At 40.1% G+C, this 19,132-nt stretch overlaps 2 protein-coding genes across 2 annotated transcripts; both read left to right on the plus strand.

Moving 5' to 3' along the window:
- Positions 1-568: 568 nt before the first annotated feature.
- On the plus strand, positions 569-8,850 carry dlat (dihydrolipoamide S-acetyltransferase (E2 component of pyruvate dehydrogenase complex)). The gene is made up of 14 exons (XM_079647437.1): positions 569-987; positions 2,150-2,251; positions 2,340-2,464; positions 3,263-3,413; positions 4,154-4,280; positions 4,453-4,634; positions 4,743-4,881; positions 4,993-5,060; positions 5,477-5,584; positions 5,841-5,948; positions 6,036-6,154; positions 6,985-7,147; positions 7,230-7,366; positions 7,458-8,850. Exons 1-14 carry the CDS (start codon positions 745-747, stop codon positions 7,585-7,587), a joined length of 1,902 nt encoding a protein of 633 aa, XP_079503563.1. The 5' UTR covers positions 569-744; the 3' UTR covers positions 7,588-8,850.
- A 2,325-nt stretch (positions 8,851-11,175) lies between these two features.
- On the plus strand, positions 11,176-17,925 carry LOC307017723 (immunoglobulin superfamily member 11). The gene is made up of 7 exons (XM_079647450.1): positions 11,176-11,292; positions 13,116-13,270; positions 13,950-14,016; positions 14,175-14,306; positions 15,309-15,464; positions 17,160-17,282; positions 17,619-17,925. Exons 1-7 carry the CDS (start codon positions 11,229-11,231, stop codon positions 17,819-17,821), a joined length of 900 nt encoding a protein of 299 aa, XP_079503576.1. The 5' UTR covers positions 11,176-11,228; the 3' UTR covers positions 17,822-17,925.
- Positions 17,926-19,132: the final 1,207 nt, after the last annotated feature.

Genomic DNA, 19,132 nt, shown 5'->3' on the forward strand with positions numbered 1-19,132 from the left:
AGGTGAGAGTAAAACTGTGTTACATGTTGAATTGATATGCAGAATAGAAGTAACTGCATAGTTTGACAGCTGCTGCATTCACTGAACATTGTACTTTTCCAGTATACATTTAAAACAATTATTACTGCTTTTTGTTTATCTTGCATGGAAAAGTAAAGTTACATTGACATTTTATCCTCGCTAACATATTTATTATAAGCATTATTTTTTAATCTTCTTATTGTATCATCTCTTTCATTAACTTACATCGTAATACATTGGATTCATTGTTGATTTGGCAACACATTTCAAATGCAAATGTCAGGCTCCAAATTTATATACAGTCTATGCTCCAAATCCATTGAATTATTTCCCTGCCATCGTATGGACACTGATATAATTGCAAACTACCTTGCGAATCCTTCTCTTATAGTTTCTCATTTCAAGTTTTAGGTTTTTTGATACATTTTGTGTTTCTCCTTTAACTTTGATTACGATTTTGTGGAGGATTTAAAAAAAAAAAAATCGTATGTCTACATTTTAAACGGATATTGTTTACGACACTTATCTCCAAGCTACGGCAGGACAAGGAGTGGAGCCGTAAAGCGTTGTGTTTGGACGATTTGGACTGGAGGAGGTCATTAGAAAGTGAGGAGTAGCTAAAACCGGTCCGGTCCTCCAGGCAGAGCAACACTCCTCCATCTGATGTTGTTTAAGATAAATACATTATTCAACAGCTCTATATAGTGTTTTAATCCCTGCGAAATGCTTCGTCTGATCTTGCGGCTCAGGCCGTCCTCCGGGCTCCGGTGTCCCCTTGCCCTCCCGGCCGGGCCTGCTGCACTCAGCTCCCGCTCCGTGCCCGGGACCGGTGCTCTGAGGCGGCTGCATTGCGGGTCCCGGACCGTGTGCTGGAGCTCCGGCCTCAGCAACAGGGCGGCTCTGCTGCGGTGTCCCGGACTGAGCTGTCAGAGTGTGCGGTTCTACTGCCTGCCGCCGCACCAGAAGGTAACGTTGACGACTGTCAGGTTGCTATAGCACCAACGGTTACAGCTAGCATGACCTCCCGAGCTAGCTTGAGATGACAGCGCTGTGAAGAGCTCACTCACTCTGTCACTGCTGTAAAGGTTACACCCAGCAGCTGCACGAGTTTTAAACTACACTATCTGCAAAAACAGCGTTTCTTAGCTTTACCAAAACGCATTTAGCAGGCCAGTAGGTATGTGACACCACTGGGGGTTGGAACATAGGCATCTGAGTCCTGACATGTTTTCATTAAATGACATTCAGACTTGAGTTGCAAAGTGTCCCCATATGCCAGCTAAAATGGAGTTTAGATTATTATGATCAAACTGCTGATTGTTTTCCTCTCAGTTTGATTGTTTCTGCTTGTTATTGTTTATATGCATCTGATCTAGTTTTGTAAAGCACTATGGGCTGTGTCTTTGCTTGGTGGTATAAGCATTTACAGTCATTGTTGTTGTTGTTTTTGTATTGTTGTTATTGTTATAAGTACGTTATTGTGGGCCAGTGGAGATGTTAATGTTAATATTGCTGTGTGTGGCCACCATTGGGGGTCCCAGTCCATACACATTGGAAAAGATAGCTAAAATAAATGTAAACAAACAAAAAACATGCATGTATTCCAGACTCATCAGTTTTAGAAAATGTGACCTAAATACACATTTGGCTTCAATTGTCATCCGGTTGCACACCAGCAAAAAAACAGAACTTAAATTAAATGTATTTTTGATTACTCTGAGTCTCCTTTTTAAGTCATGATGTAGCTGCATTTCCATCCGTGGCTTGTCGTATGCTGACAATGTACATACCTCAACACTTGTTTTCAGCAGGTTTTAAGTATGTAGTGTGGTCACTCTGGGAAAGTCAGTATTGGTGATGAAAAACACCTTTTTGAGTTTGCTGTTGATGCACACATTATTCGAATGAACCTCCCACAGCTGGAAACAAATATCAATGTCATTCTCTTTAGGACTCCCCACTGCCACTTCTATCTGCTATCAGATCAGATGTTAGGTGACCACTTTGAAATGCAGCTGTATGTTACAACACCTAGGACCTGGCCGTCTGTGTTTTGATGTCTCATGATTCCTTTATTCTTGATTTCTTATTGGTAAAATTCCTTATATTTTTGTTTTTGGTTCATTAGGTGGAGCTCCCTGCACTGTCCCCCACAATGCAGACAGGAACCATCGCTCGCTGGGAGAAGAAGGAAGGAGAAAAAATCGGCGAGGGCGAACTCATAGCTGAGGTATGGAGCTGTGTGTTTGTTATTATATTATTGAAGGAAATGAATATACCACTATATACACTTTATCAAATGTGTCTTATCTTTGTAGGTGGAGACTGACAAGGCCACCGTAGGGTTTGAGATGATGGAGGAGTGCTACCTGGCAAAGATCCTGGTGCCCGAAGGGACCAGAGATGTCAGCATTGGAGCTGTAATCTGCATCACAGTCGACAGGTACGTTTATATCATTGTAAAGTAAAGGATGAAAATCAAGGTGACCTTAGTGTAAAAAAAGCTCTTATTCTAATTAGTCTGCAATTGTGCGGTCAATAATATTTTTAGTTTTGTTTATAGTGTCGTGGACAGTCCCCATTGATCAACTGTCTCAAAAAACCGTAAATGGGGCAGCTTTAGCCAACATGGTTAATTTCCAGCTGTTATCCAGATGATAATAGACACCTTTTTAAAATCACAATATATAAAGTGAAACCATCTCTTCACAAATCTTTCTCAGATGCTGGAAATGTTTTTTTTACTCTTTGTTGCTTTTACTTTAGTCTCATAAGGCCAGACCCGTGCTGTGAAAATAGATCTGGCTCCACCTTTCCATTCTGCTTCAGGGGGAAACAAGCTCTGGCTTGTTAGTGTTTCTTTGCAGCGATGATCCAAAATAGGGATATATTTATAGTGATCATTTATATTGACCCGAAATGGTATAGCTTGATATATTCTATTAACTCTTTGTTTATTCACATTATAAACTGAAATGATATGATTAGACACTGGAAGTTTTGACCAAGTTGTTGCTGCACTAAAACGGGTTACAGATTCTTTACCAAGTGTACAATTTATTATTTGAATACTAATATTCTAAATGTATTTATCGATATTTTGTTTTCATAGTTAGTAAAGCCATTTTTAGATCAATTCTAATAAATGCATCACCAACACATGCAATGTCTTTACGTTTAGATGTAGTAATGCTTTGGGTAAATATATGTCTAATATTGTTGTGTATATTTTCCGCTGCAGCCCTGAACTCGTCGCAGCTTTTAAGGATGTTACCCTGGAGTCTCTTCAAGCAGCCGGAGCCAGCCCTTCACCGGTCGCCTCCTCCTCCTCCTCTCCTCCTCCTCCTGCTGCTCCTGCCGCCCCGGGCAGCTCCTACCCCACACACCTGAAGGTAGGTCTGCTCAACAGCTCAGTCAGGTGTGGATGGTGTTTACAGTCACAGTGTGCTGTACGTTCATCGGGATCATCGTGTGTCTGCTGCATGTTGGAGCAGCGCAGTAGGGTGGAGTTATTTGGGCTAAAATTGAATAACCACTATTTTTAGTGTCCTTGGATAAACAGGCTTTAAGCAAAACGTAGACGGCCACCATTTTAACGTATTCAATTAGACGAAAAAGGATGCCATCAGAATAATATGAAATATGTTGCATTCAAATGCAAATGTATACATAGTAGCTTACCTTTGAAACCAGATGGACCTGCTTGTACATTTTGTCAGTTTTAAGGAAAATAAAGAGACCACATGTTTTTCTTACTCAAGTAATGGTCTCAAGGTTTTTTCTTTTGATGCACATCACCTTCAACCAGAGAATCCCATTGTGTGTAGCTATACAATGTGTGAGTCAGTGATGTTTACAGCAGCAAGACATATTTACAATGAGAACAAGCTAGAAATATTTACAGATATTTTGTGTTCAACCTTTTTTCCTGCTGCACTTGATGTGTCTACCCGTGGTCTCACATGTTGACATCATAGTGTCAAGGGTACCATTGTTCGTGAGAATAAAAACAACGTTTTATCTCTTGAACACAATAGTATGTTTGGCTGAGAGTTACCAGGAACTTGAGAACAGCTTTAACTTATTCAGAGGCAGCTTTTAACAATTGACCAAATCCTCCTGTGTGTTACAGATCACACTTCCTGCCCTCTCTCCCACCATGACGGTGGGAACAGTGCAGCGCTGGGAGAAGAAAGTGGGAGAGAAGCTGAGTGAAGGAGATCTGCTGGCTGAGATCGAGACTGACAAGGCCACCATCGGTAAAACCAAACTATGTTGTTTTTATTCTGCCATGCCATGTGTGATGTGGGTGTCCCATATCAGGAACTGTCATTGTTACTCTATTTATGTTATCCTGTAGTACAGCCTGACAGGCAGAGCTCACCTTGCTACACATGTCCCTGTCTGGTGTGTGTGTGTGTGTGTGTGTAGGCTTCGAGGTGCAGGAGGAGGGATATTTGGCTAAAATCATGGTGCCAGAGGGAACCCGGGACGTTCCCCTGGGAGTGCCACTCTGCATCATTGTGGAGAGAGAAAGTGATATCGCTGCCTTCAAGGATTATGTAGAGACCGGAGTGACAGATGTTGCTGCTCCACCTCCAGCTCCGGCACCGGTGAGACTCAGCTCTCACTTTCAAATATAAGCAAAACGTTTACACAGAAAAATCCAGAGTGTCCTTTATTTAGATTGTGATGTTTGAACGGTAATGTTTCTGTTCCAGGCTGCAGCTCCAGCAGCTCCCAGTCCTGCTCCAGCCGCCGCTGCCCCCCCCGCAGCCCCGAGGAAGGGTCGTATGTTCGCCAGCCCGCTCGCCAAGAAGCTCGCCGCTGACAAAGGGATTGATCTGGCACAGGTCAGCGGTAAGTGAACAACATGCAGGTAGCTTCTCAGATCTGTATTGGTAGAGCGTTACGTATTTAAATACAAAGAGAGAGCAATGGTCAAATCTTGTATTCACTGTTTCTGTTCAGGCTCCGGTCCTGACGGGCGCATCACCAGGAAAGATATCGACAGCTTTGTTCCACCAAAGGCAGCACCTGTGAGTAAAAGCAATGCACATTTAATCCTTTGTTATTATATGTAACGACTTCAATTTCCATAGTTGGATTTTTTTTAGGGATTTCAATTTAAGAATGTTAGCAAAATTGTGCTGAATTTATTTGGTGCTAACATTGTTTGAAATTAGAAATTCAACAATCGTGAGGAATTTATAAAAAGATATTTCCGCTTACTTCAGACGTATCAAAAGTTTTGATTTCATTTGGCATATGTATTTTTTTGTGTACAGATTGTTACATCATAATTAGCTTAGCCAGCAATTTGAACACCTTCTAATGAATCATATTTATATATTGGACTGTACTTTGAACCCTCTCAACGTGTTGGTACCGTATGTTTCTCAAGGTTTTGATGTAATTTAGTTTTAAATGCAAGTTAAATCCCTCCCGGTGGCAGGCTGTAGCTGCGGCCCCCGCTCCAGCTGCTCAAGCTGCTGCTGCTGCTGCGCCTCCTGCTGCTGCAGCTGGGACCTTCACAGACGTCCCCATCAGCAACATCCGCAAGGTGAGGGGCTCTTGGTGCTCTCCTGTGTTCCATGAGGTCGTGTGAAGTCAACCAAAAGATTAATTTATCAACAGAAAAAACAATCGATTAATTCTATCAAATAAACCGCAGATTAACGGATATAATGTGAGCGTTAGTAACCGCTACAGACAGACACTTGTATGTTTATAAACACAGGTTCAACTGACTCACCTCATTCCTGTCCATGATGAGTTCAGGATCAAAGCTGAAGTTCATATGTCTGTCTCTCCTGCAGGTCATCGCTCAGAGGTTGATGCAGTCCAAACAAACCATCCCCCATTATTATCTGTCTGTAGACGTCAACATGGACCAAGTGATCGAGCTTCGGCAAGAACTCAATGCTGTGAGTTTGGATAGCTGTTTGACAAAAAGACTCAAATAAATATGACATGTTTCCTGTGTCGCTTAAACAACCTGTCTTTCTCTGCAGGAGGTGAAAGCGCAGAATATCAAGCTCAGTGTGAACGACTTCATCATCAAAGCCAGCGCTCTGGCCTGCCTCAAGGTTCCTGAGTGCAACTCCTCCTGGTTGGACACGGTCATCAGGCAGTGAGTAAACACAAGCAACACATGTATCCACACACATGTAAGATATACAGGGAACAGACAATATGTTGTGTATGTATATGTCTCTTTGGCTTACAGCTAGAACTTGGTCATAGTACACAAACTTGCCAACCATATTGTTGCAATGTAACAGATTACAGCTTTTCATACCTTTCCTGTTCAGTAAACGTGTCTGAGATATGGAAGGACTAATTGTATTAAGATGAAATTGTATTGAAAATCTACAAAAAGATAAAAACATGGCTCTTAGAATATTTTGTGAAAAGTTGGGTTTTCACTTGTCGTGGAGTATTTTTCACAGTGTGTACTTCTACTAAAGTAAAGGATATGAATACTTTTTCTACCACTGACGTGTGATTCTAATGCTTTTGTACTTTCATTTAAGTAACGTTTTGAAAAACAGCAAAGGAATATTCTTACATTATACTCCTACTCCTACAGCTAAAGTCTTCAGATCTTGTCAACCTATCTTCTTCATATTTTCTCAGGTATAAGAACATCAACATCTCAATTGTAATTCTTGCACTAATCTCCTGAAGCACTTATGGTTCAAGTGACTTTAAACTCGTTGTTGACATGGTTCACTAGGTCATATAAAGAAAGTGATGAACACACCACCAGTAAAAAGAAGACCATTAGCATGTCTTGATTCTAATAAAACTCCTACCCTGTTATATATTAGTATCTTAAACCGTAGTTGAACTATCGTACCAGCAGGGGGCGCTCAAAACTTTCCTTCAACTCCTCTCAGTTTAGACATAGACCACATTTCTGGGCTGTCAGCAGTATTGACTTATTTCAAATGTTTCCAGGAACCATGTGGTGGACGTGAGTGTAGCAGTGAGCACAGCCAACGGTCTCATCACGCCCATCGTGTTCAACGCTCACACCAAAGGGCTCGTTGGCATCAGCTCCGACGTGTCTGCGCTCGCTGCCAAAGCCAGGGACGGAAAACTGCAGCCGCACGAGTTCCAGGTACAAAGATTAGACCCATTCTGTTAGCCGATCAGTTTTGGTGCAGATTGCAGTCTTCTTCATGTGTGTTTTGTTCCCCCAGGGAGGTACCTTCACGATCTCTAATTTAGGGATGTTTGGCGTCAAGAACTTCTCTGCCATCATCAACCCCCCTCAGTCCTGTATCCTGGCCGTCGGGGGCTCAGAGAAACGGCTGATGCCTGCTGATAATGAGAAAGGGTCAGTATCATGACTACCATACAACAAAAGCTTTTCACATACTGCATTTTTTGTAGATTGAACCTGATGCAGCGTGTGTTTGTCTTCACAGGTTTGACGTGGCCAGCATGATGTCGGTGACGCTGAGCTGCGACCACCGGGTGGTGGACGGCGCCGTCGGAGCGCAGTGGCTCGCGGAGTTCCGCAAGTTCCTGGAGAAACCGGTCACAATGCTGTTGTGATTGGACTGTACTGCCGCTAAACTGCAACAACAGGCATAGCCTCTCACTGAAGTGATCCGATTGGCCTGAACCGGTCTGTTTCCTCCTGTGATTGGCCGGCCTGCCAACAGGTCACTCCGAGTTACCATAAAGGGGAGGAAGCAGAACTCACTCCGTTTACCTGTCTGTCTCTCTGTCTGTCTTTCGGTCTTTCTCTCCCCTCGCTCTGTCTCACTCACATGTATTTATTGAGGCCCTGTCTCACGAGAGACCAGAATTAGGTATAATTTATCCTAGAGTAGAGACTGGTCCAATGTCACTAAAACATTGTAGATGTTTTACAAAGGGAAGTGTTACAAGTCCAACCAGCGAGAATATTTATCCCCAAAAAATTACGATTGTTTGTGATTTGTGTGTGTGTGTATGTTTCACGCTTTTATTTTTATTTGGTTTGAATGTCATAAAGACAACAGGAAGTGCAGCAAGCTGTCTGTAACAGTCATTTTAAAAAAAGGATGGGAATTTTGGAAGATGGAGCTAAAAGGCGTTTAACTTTGACGCACTAAGTCCAGATCTACACACACACACACACACACACACACAAATACACACACGCACACAATTGTAACGTTTGGTGTGTTTTCTGTGGGTTGATGCTACATTGTATATTCTTCACTGTGAAAAGAACACAGTGCTGTATATATAAACAAGCTCTAAGTGAATATCTGTACAGTCCTGAATGATGACCCTCTTCAAAGAAAACTTGACGGTTTTGCCAATTTTTATTCAGTGGGGATGTTTTATTTGTTAGTCTCAGAATAAAACACTTACCATTGATATATTCTGTATTTCACTGCTGGAACGCACAAAGCTGGTGCTGGATGTCATTTGAATAAATTCGGAGAAGTAAATCTTGTGATCTTTATTTTTTTTAATTTTATAATTTGACTATAAGAGCCCACATGAATGCAGAAACAGTGTGATCAGTCACCAAACAAGATATTGGAATAAAATAAATACATATTTAAAATTAAAATCCAAAACACACCTGACCTGCCACCCCTTTTTGATGGGGGGCTGCCAATCAAATGGATTAGGGGTCCCACTTTTTCATTCCCTATTAGTTAATGGACCAGCACCAGAGGCGTTCCCATACACACAGGTGTTGGAGCTGTTCTTCATGAAACCCAGAAGGATGAAGTGCTCTGACAAACAGTGCCATCTTTGTGCAAAATGATTATACAGGAATGAAAAGTCAATAAATAAACATGTTGTTAAAACTCACACGTTTTTGTTTTTTTTGCGCACACAAACACTGCTATATCGATACCTGGATTTTGGGTGTCAGGCAATACAGGGTATGATCCATTACCAAAAATAAAGAGCTGTGGTTCATCGCTATGTAAAAAGAAACTTTAGGTTTGACTTAAACATTTCTATTCTTACTTTGTTAAACAAAACGTCTAAATAAATACATTGAGGTAGGCTACATTTACTGAATTGCAATGAATGATTTAAATAAAAAATCGTACATTAGCAACTTTGTAAAAACAATCTTAATTTTAAAAGTAAAGAGTAAATTCCAGAACATGATGTACATAGAATATTAACAGTTAATTTAAAGGGGACCTATCATGCAAAATGCACTTTTGTACATGAATATGTGTCCCCGGTGTGTCAGGGAAACACAACCCTCTCTATTTTCCTCTATACCCAAATCTCTTAAAAAGGGGCTGCAACGGATCTGATACAGACTGGTCCAGATTTGAACACTTCTATGACATCACAGAAGTGGCGCTACGGCTATTGGGCCAACTCCACCAATCAGGAGGAGACAGCCACGGACATTGCCGTTCGAAAGCGCTGGAGACGCTGTAGTACATATGTCAGGCCTGTAGATGGTGCTGTTCTCACAGAATCAGCCCATAAAAAGACAGTGTTAAATTGAGCGAAATGAGGAATGGCTAAAATGCATGATCTGTTTGGTATTTTGAAAAAGGAAAAGTATAAATATGCCTTATATAAGTATGGTCCTGCACTATATTATTCAAATATAGCATGATTGGTCCACTTTAAGTTATTTCATTTGTTTCATTTATTTATTCATTAAATCCACATCTTATTGACATTTGGATCTGTCTTTTAAAAGAAACCTGTGTATAAAACATATTTATAGATATGAATGTCCAGTTAAACTATGGACAGATTGACAGATAAATCACTGACATACGGTTTCAGAACACTTTTCTGACGTCAGGACGGTGGCGCTACGGCTATTGGGCCAACTCCACCAATCAGGAGGAGAGATTTATTGGAGCTATAACTAGACCCTCCAGTAAAACGCGGGCAAAAATCCTTGATTATGCGATTAAACATGCGGGGTTTTTATGTGGTGAAATTGCGGGAAGTTGCGAAATATGCTAAATATGCGGAGGAAAAGAATAACAATTTTTTTAAATATTGGGCTGTCTAATTTATTCTCTCTCACACAACCTGCCACTAACGTTAAACCCCTTTACTATTCAATTAAACACATTCAATGTTTATTTATTGTAAAAGCAATTGGGCTATTTGAATCTCACCCCCCCCACACACACACACACACACACACACACACTTCTCCGCCTCATTCTGTTTTCATTTACTCGTTCGTTATCTGACCAGCTTCAATCTTGTAGGCTACTCACTTGGTTGATGCCTCGGTGAACGTGAGTTGTTTGGCTTTCTTGTCCGCAGCAGCAGAAAGCATTTCGAATGTTTGAATGAATCAAAGTGGGTCGTCACCTTCGATTTTCTCTTATGCTCAACACACAGTTGCACGGGGACATTGTAAGTACATTGTCAGAATAAGTGAGAAATGAATTTAACTGTTAGACAGCTATCATACTGAATACATATTTACTGTGAATGTATGCAAAAATGTATGGCATATGGCTGTCTAACAGAAGTTAAATTCATTTCTCACTTATTCTGACAATGTACTTAACCCCAAATAAAAGAACCCAATTTAAAGAGTTGTTAAATAATAGTGAAGTTACGTTGTAATAACAATAACTCATTGCTCTCTCGTTTTATTTTTGAGCTTTACTAAAAGCCACTGTGTCAAGTGTCCATCTTGGGTTGCTAACTGGCGGGCTTACTCTGAAGTAAAGTAGTCCTTCCCATGCCGCAAAGCATGTCGCAACACTGTCATAACAGCCTTAACTCTGTATGCATTGTATGCATATGTGACAGGCCTATTAATAGGTCATATTTACTATGAAACAGCTGCTGTAATTAATTTACATTTACCAATTAGCTTACAAGCTGACCCACTATAGCTCCCACTGCAGCCAGTCTGGGAATGTGCAGTATAGGACGTGATAAAAAGTCCCTATCCGATAACTTCAGTTAGATTAGATTAGATTCATTTTATTGTCACTACACAGAGTACAGCGAAATTTTGAGATAAAAATAGTTAGATAAACAGACACTGATGAGACAGAGAATGAAGTGGGTGGGGGGACAGAGGAGGGTGGGGTTGTTGCAGCGCTCAATAGATTGATCATGCATGCCTAGTTCTCTGGCAGCCAGCTGGTACACACACACACACACACACACACACACACACACACACACACACACACACACACACACACACACACACACACACACACTCAGCTATGGGCTCTTCTGGAAGATGGATGCTCTGGACTCTGTGTGTGTGTTTCAGCGCTCTGGAGAACGGTGAGTGTTGACTTATTAATACTTTCTTTAGTTTTGACACTAATTCAGAAGGACAAGATGAGATATATTGGTCCATTTTCTAAACACTGCTGGTTGTGCAAAGTTACAGGAGTGACTGCACTTTCTGTCTGTAACTCTGCACATGGATGTTGGAAGAAGTTTTTAATTGTGTACTTCTTATTTCGTGCATTTTAGTGTACAGACCCTCAGTAGGCTGGGGGTAAGGTGTTGAAAGTAGACCAGCATGTTTAAGCCTTTTAGCATTTATACTTTTATGCCTAACTGTGAAGTTGCAGATTTTTTGGGATATACATAGTAAAACTGATGCGTCCATCAACCTTATTATCTAATGGTTATAGTTAGATAATTGCACTCCTTTATTTAAAAAATAAAAAATAAATAATGAGAAGCAGACCATTTTTAATATTGCCCTTAAGTGAAGTCACAATATTAGATTTTCCCAACTCGATTTGCACTACCGAAAGCATACACAATAACTAAATGATTGCAAATGAATATCTATTAGAAAAACCTGAATAATGCCATCAGTCCAATTCTTACTTAACCTTGTTTGTTGTGCATTTTGTCTCTTTTATCCGTGAACGAAACATTACAAAATACAAATGAACGGAGATGAAGAGAGTTTGTAACCATAACTGTGTAAAAGTGCACAAGAAGAGGTCATGAAAAAGTCCTTATCTCTGCCACCAATACAATTTTAACTTAAAATCACCAGCAGGAAGTAAGACAATATTATCATTTGTGGATTATTAACACAATACAATATCAATATTCCTTGTTTTTCACATATTACAGATATTGTAAATACCGTTAGACCATGAAACCCCTATTGCTCTATTTTGAAATAGATCCTGTGTTTGAGTGTTTTCATTTGAAAGCCTCACAGGCACTGTGTTTGTGTAAAGTTGTGATCTAACAGACAATGTCCTGAACTGACGGTGCGTTCAGGAACCGACCTGCTGAAGTGGGCTGTTGTTCCACTCAGACTGGTTTGGCTCTCCATCAAATCTGCCAAGTGCAATTAACAACCTCATATGCGCGCTGAATTCCCACACACACAAACACACAAAAGGCCTGGGGATGACAGAGAGAAGGGGGTGGGGGTCATTTCAGTAATGAAGGTGAGGGGGAGGAGCAGCTCAGTCTGCACGTCAATAGGGATAGGATAGTTCAATGCTGAACAAATTATAATGCAGTTTAAGCAATAACGCCTTACAGGAAATGTCTACTGTACAATTTGAGTGAAATGCTGTACTTAGAATAGATCATCACTGAAGTCAAAGTAGAAACCTATGGACTTAAAATATTCAATTACAAAGGACCTGAATTCTTAAGTAAAAGTAAAAAAGTATTTCCATCAAAATGTACCTAATGTACCAAAAGTACTTGTTCACCACAGTGACCCATTTCAGAAATAGAGTACTGATATATGATCAGCTTATCAAAACGGAAAGTAGTGGTTACGCTCTTTTTATAGTATTATTTTTATTATATTTTATTATTATTATCACTGACAAATACATGTAAGAGCATTTTAATGTTAAAGAAAAAAATCTACTTTAGATACTTAATAAAACACACAATTGATTATTAGTACATTACTGCATCATGTATGCACATCATGCGTAAGTATTTAATAAATATAGGGGAGTAAAAGTAAACGATCTCCCTTTAGTAAGGGAAATATTCAAGTAAAGTACAATACGCCAATATAAGACTTGCAGTTAAGTACTTAATACACTGTCGAAATGACTTGTATGTTGTTGTCTTTGTGTCCTCTTCACACCTGTGGATGCCCCCAGCTGCTCTCAGGGTGACGATGAGGGAGTCCAGCCTGGAGGCGGTGCAGGGTGACGAGGTGCTGCTGCCCTGCTCCTTCTTCACCTCCAGCCCGCTCTCCAGACTCAACGTCATCTGGACCATGGCCCCCTTATCCAGTCCTGAGACCCCCAAACAGGTCTGAGTCTTAACATCAACACACACACACACACACACACACACACACACACACACACACACACACACACACACACACACACACAAACACACACACACACACACACACACACACACACACACACACACACACACACACACACACACACACACACACACACACACACACACACACACACACACACACACACACACACACACACACACACACACACACACACACACCTCTGACAGGCACATATCGATCGAGAGTTGGGAGGCTTACTTTAAAACTGTATTCAGATCAATTACTAGTTACCTGTTCAAAAAAAGGTGATCTAATCTTAGTACAAAATAATTACTTTTGGATCACCTTAATATCAAATGCAATGCAAATAATTAGAGATAAAGAAAAGACAGACAAATAAATATCAATACTTATGTGTATTATTTAAGAAAACATGTAATGTACCTTTAGGAAATAAGAAACCAAGATATTTAGTATCAAAAATGTGTCGTCAGTGTTTTGCTTTTAGGGAAACCTGCCTTTCACTGAGCGAACTCAGGCAGTGGATCAACACTGAAACACCGGACCACATATTACAGTTTTTAATAACATTTAGGAAACAATTGTTCAGTTTTAGTTTATTAAAATACAGAACATGCAGATTCACACTGAATGTGTCTGATCTCACTTGCAGGTGATTGTGTACGACCATGGTCAGGTGATCGAAGACCCCTCACTCATTGGCAGGGTGGGTTTTACAGGTAAGACCACTGAAACCCTCTCTGATCTGAATTGTGATGTTTGTGTTTTCCCATGGATAATACTCAAAATACTTATTTGGATTTTCACATGTTCGTTTGAAATGATTTAAGGATTCATAAAAACATTGAAGACATGATACAAATCTGACCGACTGCAGGTATACCGTGGAGTGCAGACATCTCCCTGAATGACACCCTAATATCAGATGCTGGTATTTACCGCTGCATGGTCAACAACCCTCCAGAGACGGCAGATCCCGGCATCGGAGAGCTGGAGCTCAGCGTGCTGGGTGAGTGAGTCACAAACCCTCCACTTTAAATGTTCTGTTAGTCTTTATTATTTACCTACCTTTATATTGTTTTATTTATTTTATAGGTCTTAATCTTTTAATTTGAATTTCGGTTGTATACCTATATGTTCACTTTGTTTTATGGTTTTTTTTATTTTATATTGTTGCATCGACTTAGTTGTCTTGTGTCTTATCTGTCAGAGAGAAACCATTATTTATTTTATTTTATTTTAATTATCATACCTTTTACCTCCTTGTGTCTATTAACCTGATAACATGTTATATTTTGCTGCATGTACAGGTCTGTAAGTTCTTAACAAATAATCAGAGGGGAATTTCTCGTGGTTTATTTTTAACTTGTGATGTGTCATTTTGTACTTTGAGCTTCATGTATTGTATGAAAAGTGCTATATAAATAAAGCTTTATTATGATTATATATTAGAAGAAAACACCACTTTTTTATGTACGTATTTTTTAAATTTAGATTTCCTATTTAGTATTTGTTATATTTGCATATTTGTCCTTACCATTGGGGCTAAACAGGTCCACACCCAAGTCGTTTTTAGCCTTGCTAGCAGCGTGGATCATTTCTCCACCACCGCCTGGACTGAAATATAATATAATATACAAATATAATTCCTCTTCTAACATTATGATTGATTGACATGACATTTCATACCCACATTCATGGTCTCCAGAGGATGAGTCCTAATAACTTTGGGGATCTGTTAACTGTAGTCATACCCATGGATTGTATATTCAGTATAAAAAAAGTTGATGCAATGGGTTGGATGTTTTTCTCCTGGTTATCACTTCTCTAGTGTGCTTGATCTACTTACATATTCCTTTAATCAAATGCTTTGCTTTAAATACCTGCAAACCCTGAAATGTCTGTTAAGCTCATTCTCACAGCAAAGCATTGAAACACTGAACTCACATCTATCTGTGAGCGTTTCACTGCATCTCATACTGAGAAACTCCTCTACTGATTTGTGTTGAAGCGCCCCCCGCGCTGCCTGTGTGCCAGTGGGACGGAGACATTGATGTGGGAGGAAGTGTCACGCTGTCCTGCTCCGTGGCCGAGGGCATCCCCACCCCAGAGATCCGCTGGGACAAACTGAATCCAGAGGAGATCGCACTACCCATCAACATGGACGGTCAGTGACAAAGATACACACACACACCCATCATCATCATCACCTTGGAGGTCATTACTTTAATTTGACAGGGTATTCAAGATCCCAAAGATAGCAAACAAGGTCAGGGAATTCAATATACAATTTAATATTGCACGTGAGAACTCACAAGAGACTTTTTTAGAAGAAGAATGGTTCATCTTTTCTTTTTTTTTTTTATATATGGAAAAGCTTGATTCTACATTTTCTAATCCTCTGCGCTCCTGCACAAATACTTACAGCTTGGTCTGATAGGATACAAGATATAAAAAAAGATATGAATAGAAAATGTCGATTACTGGACCTGTGGCCCATAATATATTCTCATGTGTGTCACAAGTCTTCCAAAAGAGTGAACTCAAGATCAACATGGGACTCCAGTACTTCAGCCCTGTTACAGCATATTTTATTTGACCTCCCGTGTCTTAAAGGCCATACATTTCCAATTTCTATCACAGGACTTGAAAACATTGTTTGCAAGTCTCAAGCCAAAATAACCCCACTATGACATTATCAGGGTTATTTTATGAAACCTCAGACGAACACCTGTCAAAAATGGCTGAGAATAATCCAACTTTATGTTCAATTTCTGATTTGTAATCATCCACACCCTCTGCTGGATCACAACACTCCACTTCTAAGGTTTTAATACTGTCTTCTTGTCTGTCAAATAATTTAGTTTAAAATGCTGCTGCTGCTTTATAAAGCACTGAAATACATTTCTGATCCCCTGCTACATCCAGAACTCTCAGGTCTTCTGGTCTGCTTTCTGACCCAGAGTCTGAACCGAACATGGAGAAGCAGCGTTCACTTATTATGCTCCAAACATCTGGAACTTTGAATCCTGATGTGTTACTGTCTTATTCTATTTTAGCTTGTTTTATATTATACTCTAGGCCAGGGGTCTCAAACTCAAATACACAGTGGGCCAAAATAAAAAAAATGGGTACTAGTCGAGGGCCGTACTGGTTCAATGTTTATTGCTAAACGTATTGAAATGAACTTATTGCACATATTAAACCTGGAACTAACAAAGCTTAAACTATTGCCTATAAAAACAACATTAAACATTAAATAATCAGTTTCATTCATTTCTTATGGCTCTATCTGCAGCTTTTCCAGAGTCATTTCTTATGATTACATTTTCCCACAGGCCAACAACAGCTTCAACAAAACTATTTCCCTCAAAGAACAAACCAAACATGCCCTGTTGTCTCAAGAAGAAAAGTGCAAAGAGGAAACATCCATTAAACTCAGTTAGCTGCTCTGTGACGCTAGCTCAAGGAGATACTTGGCATCTCATCTCGGGTGCAAGTTCATCAATGTTTGGGCTCAGGCTCTGAGCTGAGGAGACCCTCAGGATTGAGTGAAGGTGTGCGTGCAATATACCGGCGGGCCAGATCTAATAGTAATTAGAAATTATCCTGCGGGCAGAAATTAAATCCACCAAGGGCCTGATTTGGCCCCCGGGCCTTGAGTTTGACACATGTGCTCTAGGCTTTTTGATGAATGTTTCAAATGTGTTCTGTGTTTCTGTTACACTGCATCTTAATGCTTTTGAGGTTTTTATTTTGTGTGACCTACCTATAGAACATCGTTGATTACACACATACCTTCTTTCCTCTTCTCTTGTAAGTTCAACACTATTAAAGTGAGTGTCTCTGTTTCCTCTCTCAGGAGATCTGTCCGGCTCCGTCCAGATCGTCAACGTGTCCTCTCAGACGTCCGGCCTGTATCGCTGCTCTGCCGCTAACCACCTGGGGACAGAGAACTGCTACGTCAACCTGTCCATCTACACCCGTAAGAGCCTCTCTGTTCCCCCATGATGCTCTCTGCCTGTCTCTACTGAAGACTTCCTGTTGTCATCTTGGAATATACTCATTTATATAAATATTAATCACCGCAATAAACCGTATTTAATTTTGTCTTCATTTACATTATTTCATTTCATATTCTGTTCTTGTACATATCCCATATTATATTGACATGTATATAGACTTTTTATTTTGTTATATATGTTGCATTTTTGGAGGAGCTCAGGTCAGAAGAATGTCATTCCAATTTCTACACTTTGTGCATATGAGAATAAAACCTTTGGATTTGAGTGATTTGATGAGGTTCTGTCTCTGTGTTCAGCCCCGGCCAGTCCCTCGGGCGTCCTGCAGGCGGTGCTGCTGAGCCTCTCCATGAGCCTGGTGCTGCTGGCACTGATGGTGCTTGTTCTGTGGCTCCATCGGACAGGACAGGACGGGAGGTGGAGGGAGAGGAAGGAGGAGGAGGAGGAGTCTTACAACGAGATACGGTACACTCCGTCCCTGATGAAGCGCTCGTTTGTTTGATTGTTCAACAACCACAGAAATGAAAGAATGCTGCAACTTGAACAGAGGACTCTTGCTTCATCTGGATAATGGATTTTTTTACAGCCAGTAATATTAATGTATCGACTGAAGAGCATCACATGTTTTGAAATAAACACTCCAAGTTTCGATGAAGTGTTGTATCTTTTTTCAGTTATATTATAATTAACCAAGAAATGCACCTTAAGGCAAGCCTCCATTTAACTTATAGTATCTTACACTAACCCTTATAACCATTATAAGCTCTTCCATCAAACATACTTTTCCTTTTCATTTGTCAAACCAAGTAGGACAAACCGTTTTTTATTGGATTTTTTAACTTCTATTTTATACGAATAAATTGATGACATTCCATTAGCTTCCATGTCATGTGACCAAAGGCCCCCGGTCCAATGCTGCATTATTTGCAGTCACTAGACATACCTAGACATGGAATCTATTGAAATAAATCAAGACTTCAAAATGTAAAAAAGCTGTTTTTTTTTTCATACAGATATTCTCGTAAAATACAGAAAGCACTCAAATTAAATATAAACAGGTGTGTCCCATCGCCCACATATATTGCTGCAGTGATGTGTTATTTACACAAAATAGAAAAGTGATGATGCAGTTGATTCAAATTCAGAACACAAAGCGTGTCCTTGTGGTGTTATTGTAAGATTGGTCTTTATAACAACATATCGTTATTTTCTCAAATGCTCAACGAGGAAGACAACATTTCAGCAGGTTATAGTGCCTAGTTTTTTATTTCCTGAAGACAAATTTCATACAATAAAACATTCTACAACAATCCAAATGAAAGTCCATCAAATAGAGAATTCTCCTGCTATGTAAACCTGTGATCCTTAAAACATAAACAATTATCTTCCAAGACTTGAAACCATAATATTTTAAAATATGATTTGTTTAGGGCTTTTCCTCCGAGTGCAGCCTAGAAGGTGGATTGAAGCTTCAACGCTTCTGCCCATTCACTTTGAATGGGGTGACGAACTGCATTGTGGTTCCGTCGCTTTGCTCGCTTCAAAAGTTGAGCAATGTTCAACTTTTGAAGCTTCGACGGAAGCGTCAGCAAATCAAATAATATGCCAGTAAAAGCTCTAGCCAATCACACCGCGTGCTTGTGTGTCCGGAGCGGGAGATTCATGTGATTGGTTGTTGGTCGAGTTTCAGACACGCCCACCGGCAAGCTTCAATGCATTTCTTAAAGGGCTCTAATACGCACATTTTCAGGTGCATATTTTTATTTTGTTCGTCTACTGTGACATGTTTACAAACTTTAATGTTCAAAAAGGT

Source organism: Notothenia rossii, assembly GCF_949606895.1.
Source record: "Notothenia rossii genome assembly, chromosome: 9".
NCBI lineage: Eukaryota > Metazoa > Chordata > Actinopteri > Perciformes > Nototheniidae > Notothenia > Notothenia rossii.